General features: G+C 35.4%; 2 protein-coding genes across 3 annotated transcripts; both read right to left on the minus strand.

The window, feature by feature from the left end:
• Positions 1-1,789: 1,789 nt before the first annotated feature.
• Positions 1,790-5,094, minus strand: LOC147399267 (uncharacterized). Its single transcript, XM_086448759.1, has 6 exons — positions 4,465-5,094; positions 4,260-4,296; positions 3,920-4,156; positions 3,752-3,799; positions 2,018-2,463; positions 1,790-1,873 (listed from the first exon to the last, which is right to left on the minus strand). Exons 1-6 carry the CDS (start codon positions 4,764-4,766, stop codon positions 1,801-1,803), a joined length of 1,143 nt encoding a protein of 380 aa, XP_086304885.1. The 5' UTR covers positions 4,767-5,094; the 3' UTR covers positions 1,790-1,800.
• A 3,248-nt stretch (positions 5,095-8,342) lies between these two features.
• Positions 8,343-12,916, minus strand: LOC147399268 (transcription factor bHLH49-like). 2 transcript variants are annotated; one of them, XM_086448761.1, is made up of 9 exons: positions 12,470-12,916; positions 11,347-12,297; positions 11,052-11,255; positions 10,883-10,948; positions 10,727-10,795; positions 9,953-10,018; positions 9,677-9,865; positions 9,044-9,134; positions 8,343-8,944 (listed from the first exon to the last, which is right to left on the minus strand). In XM_086448761.1, the coding sequence occupies exons 2-9, from the start codon at positions 12,154-12,156 to the stop codon at positions 8,907-8,909; spliced, it is 1,533 nt and encodes a 510-aa protein (XP_086304887.1). In that variant the 5' UTR covers positions 12,157-12,297; positions 12,470-12,916; the 3' UTR covers positions 8,343-8,906. The 2 variants fall into 2 exon arrangements, with proteins under 2 accessions (XP_086304887.1, XP_086304886.1); XM_086448760.1 differs by having other exon boundaries at positions 11,347-12,916.
• Between the last annotated feature and the right edge of the window lie 1,183 nt (positions 12,917-14,099).

Genomic DNA, 14,099 nt, shown 5'->3' on the forward strand with positions numbered 1-14,099 from the left:
TGATTTGTCTGTATGCATAGGAATGGAATGGGTACTTCTCAGAGTTACGATTTTATGTACAATGTTGACGATCATTACAAGTACCCACAGTTATGAATTTGTACCCATAATTATGTACAATGTTGACGATCATTACAAGTACCCACAGTTATGAATCTGTACCCATAAAACACTTCCGAGAAAATTTAGTACTTATCAAAAAAAAAAAAATGTAAAGAGTAACTCTGATAAGCAATAAACTAAGAGGGAGTCCAGTAGAAATGGTCTGGGTGTGGAGGTAGTGAAAGCAAATAGCAATTCTCTCATTAACGAAAGACTTGGCTTTGTATATAGGCGAATAGGAGAGTAGGATTCATTTAAGGTCAGCCAATTACCATACCTCCTGATCCCATGAAGTGCTTAAATCATAGTTAGAATTACCAAAAATACTACAGAGAGAGAGAGAGAGGATGAAGAAGAAACAGTAAAATGGTATTGACATCAACTTTTTAGACTAGCCAAAAATTACATAAACATTAAAATTTGGAGGGTAACATTCAATATGTCACATGTAGCATGACACTTGCCTATGAATGGCCACATCACGTTCCATTGGTGTGATTCAGCTATTCATTTTGGAGATAATCACAGCTATAAAACACTATTTTTCCCCGATAACGAACAATATATAAGTAATAGGCTAGATGTAACCTATACATGGAAAAATGAGAGACCTGAGATGGATCAAGCTTCACCCATCACGAACTGACCCACTATTGATCTCTACAGATCGGTTCTGTCCAAGTGTTTCACCATCCAGTTTCAAGAGTACGAATCTCGCAATCCACCAGGTCTGTGCTGTGACAAGGAAAGGTATGCCGCCTTTGGGTCAATGGATCTCATTTCCTTCAGATGCGTCACGTGTCCCTCTGTTCTAATTATCATTGAAATGAAAGCTCGACTTACAAAATCCCAATTGCCAAAGATGATCAGCTAAGCACCATGTAGGCATATCCCAGGTCCTGTACAAAATACTTGCATGCATGGGTGTATAGTGACATTTTTCTCCGCTTAAATACATATTATTACACTATATAATAGCAAACAGAAGCACTTCAAAGAAGAAACAACGAGTACAAAATCTAAACATATTATTAAGGCCTAAATCTTTCAAGTAACCTACAATCATTTGAAACCAATTTTAGAGTACAAATTACTCCTGTTGAATTCCTCGTAAAACAATAAACTTATCCAAAAAAAAGAAAGAAAACTAAGTCTGGTAAGAGCCAATATTGTTACTTGTAAACATTGAACTGCATCTGAGATTTTCATAAAGTGATAGATGTTCTAATACCACCCTATCATAACAAATTTCATGCTGGCCCTCAAATTAAAAGCCATTAAATTTGGATAAAATTTGGCTTTCAGCTTTCCTGCTTTGTTTTTTGTAATTAATGCCAGAAAACCTGATACAGTTATGCAGACTCGACCACCATAAAGTCCAAAGCTTTTGGTTTCAACAAAATCCAATAAAAGGAGGAGTCTTGTACAAAAAACTAAAAAACTAAAAAAAAAATTCCATCCTAGTAACTAAGGCACACTTGTAAGTACAAAGATAGGACTTCTCTATTATTATAGACAGATAATACATTGGGGCAACATCTGCCTTGTTAAATTTGCTATTTTTCCTCTGAAAACACAGAAGAGAAAAAAAAATTTGAAGATAGTATATCAAACCCCACACATTTCAACTGATCAAATCAAATAAAGAAAAACGAAAACAAAACATATCCCAATTGCAAGCACTAACCTTTGTTTTCCTCAGACGTCGGGAGCTGTGTGCTTGAAACAATCAATGTTGCACAATGCGACTGATCTCACCATGACTCCGAAGCTGCCACCATTTGATTCCAGCAGTCAAGAAAACCAGAAATTATATTTATACTTACATAGTAAGTTACATTGGCCACAATGGAATAAAAAGAAAGAATAACAGAAAACAGAAAGAAACTCTTTGCCAGTCCAAGTTTTATCTAACCGATCAATGCTTTTCCTCGCTTTCTCTGACTGGTCCATGCTGTTCCCAGTCTTCTCAGTGTGATCCACGCTCTTTCTTGATTTGTCTCTTCTATCGGTGCTGGATCTTGACTTCTCTCTATGTTCTGTGCTTGGCCTAGACTTCTCTCTTTTTTCTGTACTTGGCCTAGACCTCTCTCTCTGGTCCATGCTTGTTCTTGACTTCTCTCCATTGTCCGTGCTGTTCTGAGGAAGCTCTGGTTTCTCTGCTGTTTGTTCAGATTGAATCCTGAGGTGTGGCACTTTCTCAATTGCCGACATGAACTTCTTGAGATGCCTTATGTACTCTGGATAGAGTTCCAAGTTACAGTGACTCCCTCCTTCAAGCCACAGAGGTTCATACTTCTCTTTACAGAGTTCCCATAGCTGCTTACCATGGGAGCAGCTCACAACTTCATCAGCAGTTCCCTGAAAGCACATGAAACAGTCAAACAGCTACCCAAGTTAGCATGCCTAATGTTTTAACCGACTTAATTGTAAATTAATCTACACCACATCAATTTTTATTTTTTTTTATGAGTAAATGTTTTATTAGTGGTTAGTGACTGGTAATATGGTTAGTGGTTAGCATAAGAAGTATGGGTTCAAGGGGGTTTGAATTACGGACGTGGGAACAATTCTTCACACGTCTTACCACTTAGCTAAGTGACACTTCTTACACCACATGCACATCAAATTTCAAGGAAAGCAAACATGTATTTTACTAGAAGTAAATGGGCCTTGACCTAGGTCAGGTAGTCTTTATTTTTAAAAGGCCCGAAAAAGTCTGAAAACTCTCGTAGGACTTACACTCATGAACCCTACCAATTTGGTATGAAATGGCTGGTAAGCAGCATATTCCCTTGAGAATTATTATCATAGCAGGCACGGGCATCCTCTCTTGGGTTAATGGGGTAAAAGAGGAAAGATAATAAAGTTGTAGGGGTATTATTAAAAGAGAAGGAGAAAAGGAAAGACAATAACATTGGAAGGGTATTATTGGAAAGGGGAGATGAGGAAAGACAATATATAAAGTCGAACGGGTACTCTTGGAAAGAGTGTAGAAGAGAAAATGCAATAAAGTTTGGAGTATTCTTGGAAAGGGCAAGAAGAGTAAAGGCAAAAAAAGGTAAAAGGTGTCCTCAAGATACATTCTTTATAGGATTTAAAGATTGAGGCAAAGGAGGGGAATATCCGTTGTGTTTTATTATATAATTTCCATGCCCATTTACAATCTTATTCTTTTGAGACTTATAATAGAATGGATGGTAAGGTATTCATCTAGTGTGTACCTACCCCGGAAGAAATGCAGAACCCCCTGCGCAACTATGCATTGCACTGAAGAGTTCAATCAGTGATACACCACTTCATTGGCAGAAAACCCAACCCAAATTTCAATTCGACGATCTTCAAAGGTAAAATCCATAAATTAAATTTGGAAGAGCTAAAAATAGAGGTTAACAGCAAAGAAGAAACCATGGGACGAGCCTGTTAAAATGATTGGTCAATTACAATCTATGGGATTAGGGCATATTACCCATCCAAAGAGTCAGTTAGCAACGAATACAGCATTGGATGAAGGGAATGCTAGTTAATTAACAAGTATTGTTGGTAAGTTAAAGCACACATCTTCAATTTAATTAAGATTTAGTTACCAAATCAAGCTAACAAGTGATAATTGGTTTAACATCTAAAAAAACAGAACAGAAAGACTCACATGGATTATCAAGACTGGGCAATTAACCATTGGGATTTTATTAATATTCTGCATAGAAAACAGATAGACACTCATTCAATAAAGCATTAATTTGACAGAAAGATCAACAACAAAACAACAGAGGTTCTGTTATTATAAACATCTAAACAAAAAAGAAAAAGATGAAACCTTATAAATGTCAAACCAGTATGTTTGCTTCACTGGATACATAACCCGGAGACCAGAAAGGATAGGACTGTGAAGAACCACAGCTCTTAATCGATTCAATCGGGTTGCCAAATCCAAAGTTGGTCCACTACCAACTGATTGCCCATACAAGATGATATCTTCCTCCTTTGCTCCATATATTTCTTCAAGGCATTTATACGTGGCTTCAATGTCTGCGTATGTGTTTTGCTCGCTCGGCTATCAGTAGCCATTAAAAGCATAAATCAACAATCTCCAACTTAATCAACTGGAAAAAAAAAAAATTCCTTAAATCAATAAATCTTGGTTGAAGATGCCATACCTTTCCAGAAGACTGCCCATACCCGGAATAATCGTATCTGTATTCAAGAGCATTCAAACAGAGAAGAAAAAAAAAAACAAATCAAATTTCAGAACTAGTTTGGATTCAAAACGCTTACTTTTTTGTTTTTTACATGATTTCTACTATTGTAAGCAAAATATGTAATTGAAATTCAAAATTTCGAAAATATGAAATCTGTACAAACCCCATTAAATTGACACGGAGATGAACACTAAGCTCTGTGTAAAGCTCATACATCTGCCCTAGATCAGCAGCGTTGCCATGAGAGTACAACACAGTGAGCGACGCCAATGGATTCTTCACGTACATCGCAATTATCTCGTTTCCTTTCATAGTGGAAAGCTTCAACACGTCTACATTCTCTTTCTGTGGAACGTCGGAAATCGTCATTTTTCCGGTCGCCTCGTCGACTACTAGTTTATACGAAGGCGGATTTGGCGGGAAAAAAGCGAATTTCGCTGCCATTGACGACGTTACACCTCCCATTTCGAATCAAAAACCAGGAAATCGACGTAAAAATTCAATATTTTTTGTGTTTTAGATCAGATCGAGGGGAGAAAAGAGCATCGTAATCTGACTTTCTGCATCGAATGCGATTGAAGTTCGTCGATTGAGAGGGAGAAGAACAGAGAGATGTGTTAGATTTTTTTTGTTTTGGATCGGATACCGAAACTACAATGAAGAAATCTAGGCCTTTTTATTGTCAAATCTGCATTATTTTCTGGATTTTTGAGAGAGAGAGAGAGGAGTAAACTGAGATTCCGAAACCGCGAGGATCTGAAATAAGGAGAGATTTTCGGCGTCGAGAAAGAAAGTGGCACGTGTGGTATAATTAAAGCATAAAGCACGGCCCTCATCTAAGGAACATCACTAACTTACGCACATGCGTACGCTTGCCATTTTACTGAAAGTTACACGTAACAACATTCAAGAATTTTGGAAAATTCTAACATCCAACGACGTTGGAATCTCTGTGTCCGACAAAAAGCTGAGATGTGACGACATTCGATAAGGATCCTATCCATCATCATATGGTTCGACAGCAAGGATCCAAGGAAATGGAGCCTTTGTACGTTTTATAACTGTATATGGGTGGTTCCACTGCTAAAGATTTGGTGCTTTGTTTATAATCAATCCTGATATCCTGGTGAATCTATCATTGGAGTTTGGGTCCCATGAAAGATTTTCAAAACCAATCGGATGGCCTTTATTGAATGCTTAATGGTTAGAGAAATATGTCATAATGATAATAATGTGTGATATATATATATCACACAATCCTCTTGACAATGTACATATGAAATCTAAATAGATAAGATTTGTGATGTATTTCTGTTTTTGAGATACATATTGTATCTTGACGTTTGGATGGATTTTGTATGTAAATAGTTGAGATTATGTGTGATGAACATATGAGTTCCTTGGTAAACTACAAGCTTTACCAAATGGAGAAAAACCAGAAGCTTGAAGGGTAGTTCTATCATTTTTATTAGTCTCTTATAAAATAGAGTCAGTGATAATCTGACTACCCCACGTGACACACTCAATTGACTCTCCTACCGTGACAACTTTGGGAATCATTGATATGTGTGCCTTGAGATACATTTTTTACAGGGAAGTGCAATTTTGTATCCCAAATATTAGCGGCGGAAAAAAAATCCATTGCTATTACCCACACAATTATTTTTTTGCTAATCTTAGTTGCCCCCATGGGAGCAAAATCCTTGCTCTACCCTGAAGTGTACAATACTACATCATGTTATTTTGATCATTTGAAATGGTGGGACCAATTTACAACTTAAAGTGAAGTTTCCAATATGTTTGGTGTTACAATATCCTTTGTCTTTCTCTCTCGATTAGAAATTTCTCTTTTGGTTGGTACATCTTAAGTTATGTTAATACGTAACATCCCAAACTTATAATAATATAATATTATTCGTTTTGAGTTAAAGTTCACATGATTTTAAAACGCGTTGTGTCAGGGTTATACAATGGATTAGGCCTCACTCATGATATTGTCCTATTTGATGGTTTTATCTATCACACAAGTATCCATTTTCTTAAGGTTTTGTTTATCATTGGTAGACCTTACATTATACGGTCTAGTTTATCCTTACAGTCCAAGTTCTAAATATTCTCTTGTCTGATATGGGACTAATCACTCTCCTCCTTAACATTTCACTTTATAACGTGACGGCTCCACTTCGACCCCATTGATCTTTGTAGTCCTTTTCACGTCCAGTTATTGACGCTCCAACGAGATCATGATATAACAAGTCATCAATAACTTGATTTTTTTCCCATCCTTAATAGCCCTCTCTCAATATGATGATAGAAAATAAATTGCCTAAATCCTCATGTAAAGCCTTGGTTACTGCAATTTGAGTTTCTCATTTTGGATTTTCATACATGAAAAGCTTAATGACTCCATGTGGCTACCCATCTTTCGATGTTCCAAGCTCTCTTTCTCTTCATTCTAATCCAATATGTTTGCTCCTGTTTAAATTATCTAAATTACCAAAAAATTCAACTATGGTTTAAATTACAATCTTCCTATATGAATGATTAAGTGGGGGCAATTAAAGTGCTTTAGAGAACAAATAAAGGTGAGAAAAACTTTTTCTTATGTGAAGTGTGGATATGATGGTGGGTTCCAATGGGATGCAGGGGAACACCATTATTGCACTCAAGTGCCTTTTATTTGACTTTTGGGTGATGAGTTTTCTAAATAAATTTACATAACTCATGGACCAAACAAGTCTCAAAATTACCCTCACAATATATATTCCGAAATATTTATCAAATTATGTTTTTATTTATTTATTGTTATTATAATATTTTATTTCTTTTTAAATTTTCAGATAATAAGGATAAAATTGTGTTTATTTTTTTTATATCTGTTTTTTTACAAGTAAGCCTATTTTTAATGAGATCACTAGGAGTTGAAAACCAAGTTTATTATCTCAACCCCCATCGACTTTACCAATAAATTTAACTGGCCCTTCGCTCATTTGATCATTAATTCCTATCCCTTAAGTTCCTCGAGATGTTGTATCATCTAGTTGATGCAAGATGGGTTTTTCCTTCAATCAAAGTGGTACACGTCAACCATACTTTGCCTTCTTGATAGTTATAAGTTTCTCCATAAAAGGCTAGAGAGTAATACATTCTATTTTCAATCTCTCTGGCCATTATTTCCACAACTACTAAATGATACAGTGTAGTCCAGTACATGTTATTACATTGCAATAAGGTTCACTGACTGCTTGCCCCAGAAAGTCGTTGATGAGTAAAATGGGTTTCTTTACTTAGGATTTCCTTCTTTTTGGTGAGGGATGAATTCCTAATTTAGTAATTATTAATAAATCCGACTAGCCTTACTATGATAGTGAGGGAAAAAAGGCGTTACTAAGCCTCATCCACCGTCAAGAAGACCTCAAGATTCATTACAAATCTCGAGGTCTTTTTGATGGTAGATGAGGCTTAGTAATGCCTTTTTCCTCGCTATCATAGTAAGGACTAAGGAAAGGGTTTCTCATTATTAATTGGGTCTTAAACTTTTTCATAATTAAATATCTTACCAATTATATCATATAGTCCGTATATTTTCCATAATTCTAAAAGCCCCTACACTTTTCCATATTTTTATTGAGGCCATTTACTTTTCTGAATTATAGACAGTCCCTTAGCTTCTTAGTATTTAAAATTAGGTCACTTAAATTTCCATAATTGTATATAAATCCCCAATCCTTTCCACAACTATAGTAAATATCCAAACTTTGATTTTAATTGTAAAAAAATTCTCTAAACTTTTCACAAATACTTTAGAAATCCTACTTTGTTGAGAGACCCATTTCGAAGGAACATAAGTGGAAAACATTACAAGATAGTAAACATTGTCTAAAATAGGGGTTAGAAGTTCTTCTAATAACATTACAAGATAGTAAACATTTTGAATTGTAGAGAGAAAACTTACTTTACAAAGCCAATTTCCATGCCTTGTCTCGATAACAGCGACGACAACCAATAGCAGCAACCGAAAACATGAGAAACAATTACAAGTTTACAACCACAAGACACAAATTTACTTGGTTTTGGAGAAATAAAAAAAGAAGTATCATTTAATTTGTTGTTACACACATCATTTCCAAGGGAACAGTTGATCTTTCTCAACCCAACAAGATTCACAACAGATCCAACAACAGACAACCCCAACTGAGCTTCTCACTAACAAGCTTTAATTTGGAAGATTAACATACATCAATTAAATATACATCACATTTTTTACGGTTAACGCTGCATCCATATAGAATAGTATTCTCTTTTCCCCATATGGTAAATAATACTCAATTTTAAGAAACTAAGGTGGTATGATACCTGAGAAACCCCTCGGCGGATTCATCCCCACTCCTTTAGCTAAAACAAATGTTGGTCTTAGCTCCATATTAGTAGTTCCTCGAGTAATATAGGATCTTCTTCCAGTACAAGGTGAAATGCATTTATCTTTATCGGCAATAAAGAATGGTCGAAGAACCTTTTATTAGATTTGGTATCTCCATGAAATAATAGAAATGCATACACACAAGGGGTAGGGTGGATTGCAGGGCTGTAGAAAAGGGTCAAGGATCAGAGCTCAATTTTCATATTCCCTTGAGACAAAGAACCTGCGAAACCAAGATGACAAGTATGAAGTTATTATCACAAGATTTGAGATGGATAAGAGAAGAATGTAACTTCTAGTGGAAATCCAAGGAGATTTTTACCATTTAAGTCTTGATGACTATTGAAAGGAATGTTGGCGCCAAAGCTCATCTTGATGACATTGTTGAGTTCATCATCCCATACATTAGGTATCTGTAATTGATCCAATAAGATTGTGAAAAATGTTTAAATTTCCAAACTTATGTTGCATATATGTTCTTTAGAAGAAAAAATAATTAAAAATGCCCGCATATTAAGTTTCTTCATAAGTGCATTTTCTTCAAGTTTCTTTGAAGTCCTCTAACTGCAATAGGCTAGATAAGCCAAGAGGATTAAATATCAGCCCATAGATATTTGCTTGCCTCAATTGCAGGTTTGGGGGATCCAAATAGACACATTAGAAAAGTTTTTCAAGAGATTTTCTATGTGTCGGTGATTTCACAACACCATATGTCAGCCAAGTTTCATGCTTGTTTCATGTCAATTAAGAAAACAGTGGTTCAACAAAGAAAACATTAGAGCAGGAACAACAAATGCTCTTCAATACTGCCAGATAGAATTATTCTTGGAAACTTTCAACAACAAAAAAAAAAAAACCAAGAAAATAAAGCATGTGTTTCTATTCTGATAAAAAACAGAGAAGTTAAGTATTATGGGTGAACAAGTTTGGTTTTTTTTTTTAAAGAAAAAAATACCTGAGAAACAAGTTCCTTGTAACCACCGTCCATGGCTGTCAATTGAGAATGAAGGGTTCTCCTAAGTGCATCAGAGGGATTTCCAATGCCAGGAATTCCTCCTTGGATCAATCCCTGATAAGATGGATGATCCATACTCATATCTTGTGAAAATCTCATTGTAGACGGACCACCTGATGACTGACGGATCTGTTATGAACAAAGTAGAAATAGTTTATTCATGTTGGAATAAAAAACACAAAATCAATATACATCCGTGTGTTCAGCTTCACTTACATCTTTTGCAAGGATCCCTTCAAAGTCTAGCATTGGATTAACAGTTGCAATCTTCATCGACAAAAACTGAAGCAAGAGAAGAAAACATTTCATATTTTTGGCAATCAGCTTGTAAATAAGTAAAGGGTCTTGTTAGGGCACAAGTTAAAATGCATTAAGCACACCTTCGGAACAATCAACTGGGGGTTTTTTGGTTAAAACAAAAATTTTGAGGGCAATTGCGGTACAAAAATCAGATCCCAATGTGTATTTAACGCACTTTAACGTATGCCCTCAGGGGCACGTTAACAAAATCCACAAATAAAAGGATCACAAATCACCATGATTAAAAGAATCCACTTGATGGATAAAAAATATTGCATTGTTCTATATTTGACAATTTGTAATTGAAAACCCACGGCAGAAAACTCCGATATGCCATGAATTCTATATGACATATTTGAAATATCAAGACAAATGCATGCACACGGAGCAGAAACCCCATTCAATTGGCTTCAGCAATGATATCTCCTTGAATATCATAGATGGCCAATTGTAGTTAAATATAACAGTATTATTTAACAGTAAAGAAGTTAATGAAGGATGCGAAAAGATGTTTTTGAGCATAGTCTGTTCAGGGAAATATAGAAATATTTCTTTCGTATTTTAACATTAACTCTATTAATTTATATTTTCTATTAAGAGATTGGAATAAAACAAACACACAAAAATTCGATTTGTTTTTTAATGAACAGCCAAGAGTCCTAAGAAAAATTCAGATTATTACTAACATACCTCAACCTGGCGTTGAAGTGATTGGACGTAGTTAATGATCTCATCAAGCATGACAGCCTTTCCTGTAACCTGCAAAACAGAGAATTTCTCGTAAAATATATAAAGATTATCGAACGGAATTCTAGTGAAATATCGAACAGAATCCCAGAAAATTACCTTGTTGCAACCAGGTACAAGTTCTTGAAGAAACTTCATCCTTTCACTGATTTTTTCCCTTCGCACCTATTATCCAAACAAATCAATATAAATTGAAAACCTTCGAACAACTATTGATTCACCTATCCAAAAAAAAAAAAACTATTAATTTCCAAACAAAAAAGCTTACTCTTTCTGCAAGACTATGGCTGTTTGTAGCCTGCCCCCTACGTGCTCTAACATGAATATAATCTTCCTTGGGGGAATCCAAAGCTTGTGAACCATCTTTAGCTGAAGTTGGATTGTGATCAACTTTCTCCTTAGTTTCAGTGTCACCCATGGAAGCTTCACCGGAAAGTTGTGATGCTCCTTTAGCTCGGTTAAGTTCAACATTCTATTACATAAACAAGTTAGGATCATGGGATGAGAATAAAGTTGTAAACTCTATAACAATTAAACAAAGATCTTAGAAACATTATTTCTACCTCACTAGTCCTCTTCCTTTTCTTCATGCCAATTCCCTTAGCTAACGATAACGAAGGTTCCTTGCCAACACTCTCCAATATAGATGGCTCCTCTCTGCAGCCATCACTGCTAAACTCAGCCTCATCAGACTCATTGTTAAACACACCAGTTCCTTGTTTTCCTTGTTCACAACCCCTTAAAAAGCTCTTCTTTTCCATCTCATTACACTCAATGGATATAGAAACATCTTTGGCAACTTCAGCCATGTTCGGCTCATTATTTTGAGATTGGGCTCCCAGAAAAGGTTTCAATCCATCAGCTGAGTGAATCTCCTGTGGCCCTTGAATTGGTCCACCACTCTTAGAATTCAGATTCAGAGGTTTCGAAATGTTAAAAGGATTCATCATATAATTAAAATTGCCACTATTGATGCATGAGAACCTGGCCGCTCGTTCGATGAACGCGGGATCAGCTTGAAATTGAGACAAGCTCTGAGGGAGGATCCCGACACCATCTCCTCTCGGTATCGAATTTGAGGGATTCCAACCCATACCAAGTTCTCTATCAATATCAATTCTTGAAGTAACAGGAAGCCCTTTTCTAATCACTACTGAATTGGAGGCACTTGTGCTTGTATGAAGATCATTGTCACTAAAACCTAATTGTTGTGAATTGGGGTGATCCCAAAGAGTGGGGCAAAATGAGTCCACCATGGAAACAGATGATCGTGCCGATAAACCCATCAGATCCCCAAGGGAATTGTCTCTAGGATCTAAACCCATTGGTCCAATTGTGAGATTCGCATCACCAAATCGCCAGTCTTCGGACATCTTAGATGAGATGAATGATAATTCGAAGGATCAACACTTGTTTTTTCAAACCCAAATTTAAACTATTCGCCCAAATATCTCACTCCACTCAGCAACATAAAAATAGACCAGCAAACACAGCAAGAACAAAGGTATATCTCCCTAACCCAATATTATAATACACAAAGATCAAATTTAAACCAAAACCCAAATCAAATTAACTCAATTAGAGCAAGAAAAGCAGCAACCCACTTCAACTAAGAGCTCACAAATCAAAAACAATACTCAGGACATTAGCTGAGAAACCCAAACAACAATATATCAAACCAAGTACCTTGGTTAGTATGTCTCAGAGATCACACAGGAGCAACTGCTACAATTTCCAAAGCTATCTCTAAATTGCAATCCAAAATTACACAAGAGAAGACCAAAAATAGCACAAACTCACTTCAAATCAAGAGAAAACTCCAACACAAAACATTGATTCCAGAGAACAAAAAGGCCAACCCACTGATTCTAATCAACGCTTTAAAAGCCAGAAGCTCTAAAACAGAGAAAACCCCAAACCCACATTAAATTCGGTGCTACTTTTGGCAGTCTCCCCTTTATTGGAAACCTTTCTGTAAACTTTGTTCAAACAGTACTGTTTTCTCTCAGCTACTACAGTTTACATACTGCCATGTTTTATGTTTACAGAGAAGAAGAGATCTAAGAGAATCAGACCCATTGAAGAAAATTGAGAAAGAGAAGATGAATGGCTAAAGTTCTGCATTTATACCCACGCCTGCATGAATAAGTGAGCATTAAATGATTAACCACCACCACTGCTATTGTAAAAAAATAGAAATAAAAATATACACTAAGCTTTCTTGTCCACCTTTAAATTAAATTATTATTTTTTTAACTTTTACCTTTTGTTATTTAATTATTAAACATTATTTTTTACAAAAATTTATACCTGCTCATCTGACATTGCCAACTCTATGAAGATTTTCTTTTCCTTTTTCCAATCCTATGCCCTTCTCAATTAACATGGGGAGGAGAGTTCTTGGGCTTGTTTGGTCAAGAATCTTAGACATATGTAAATTCTTTTATTTTTCTCCATTTCTTGGGATAAGAGAAATTGAAACTTTATTAAGGCCTCCTTCAATGCTCACAACCATCATTATTTATGAATTGAGCATCATTTATTTATTTTTAATTTGAGGGAAATAAAATTTATTTTTTTATGAAGTAATTAAGTATCAATCATAAAAAGAATAATCTATCTTAGAATTTTTATTTATCCCTTTAAAAAGATCTATGTGCAACTGGTTGAGTTAAGAGTCAACCAAACTCTGGAGGGTGATCGTAAGGAATTTATTGTTTCTTGGAGTTTCGCACACTTGACCTTTTCTTCTTGAGAACCTCATCAAGGCTCCACTTGTCACTCAACCAACCCCTTGGGGTTATAATCTTATATTAGATTTATGATCGTAGAATTTCTTATAAATATTGATTGGAAATCATTCCTTAAACTATTAAGCATAATACTAAGATAAGAACAACATGCAATGGGTCAGGGCACCCTCTTGAATTTAACATATTAAATATGATATACTTATAGCTCCCTAGATGTGAATGATTTAACCTATTAAATATGATATAAAGAAATTAAATTTATTAACAATTATTGAAGACTTGTCATGAAACTATACAATTATTGTAGAAGGGTCCATAATGAAATAAAATAATATAAAACATAAAATAAATGAAAACTATGGGCTGTAGACAGATAAAATTGAGTGATGCATCAAGGCACAACATGATAAGAGGATCTTGAGTGATAGCTCCTGTGCTTTTGCAATATCTTTTGGGTCACTTTCCCTAAAACCTAACTAATAAAATCACTTTTTCTTTCTCATAAGAGACGCTTCTTTCCTAAAAATATGTTAGGAACTACCACCTCTTCCCTTGAATCCCCT

This window comes from Akebia trifoliata, chromosome 7 (genome assembly GCF_017979445.1).
Source record: "Akebia trifoliata isolate Shusen 1 chromosome 7, ASM1797944v1, whole genome shotgun sequence".
NCBI classification, from domain to species: Eukaryota; Viridiplantae; Streptophyta; class Magnoliopsida; order Ranunculales; family Lardizabalaceae; genus Akebia; species Akebia trifoliata.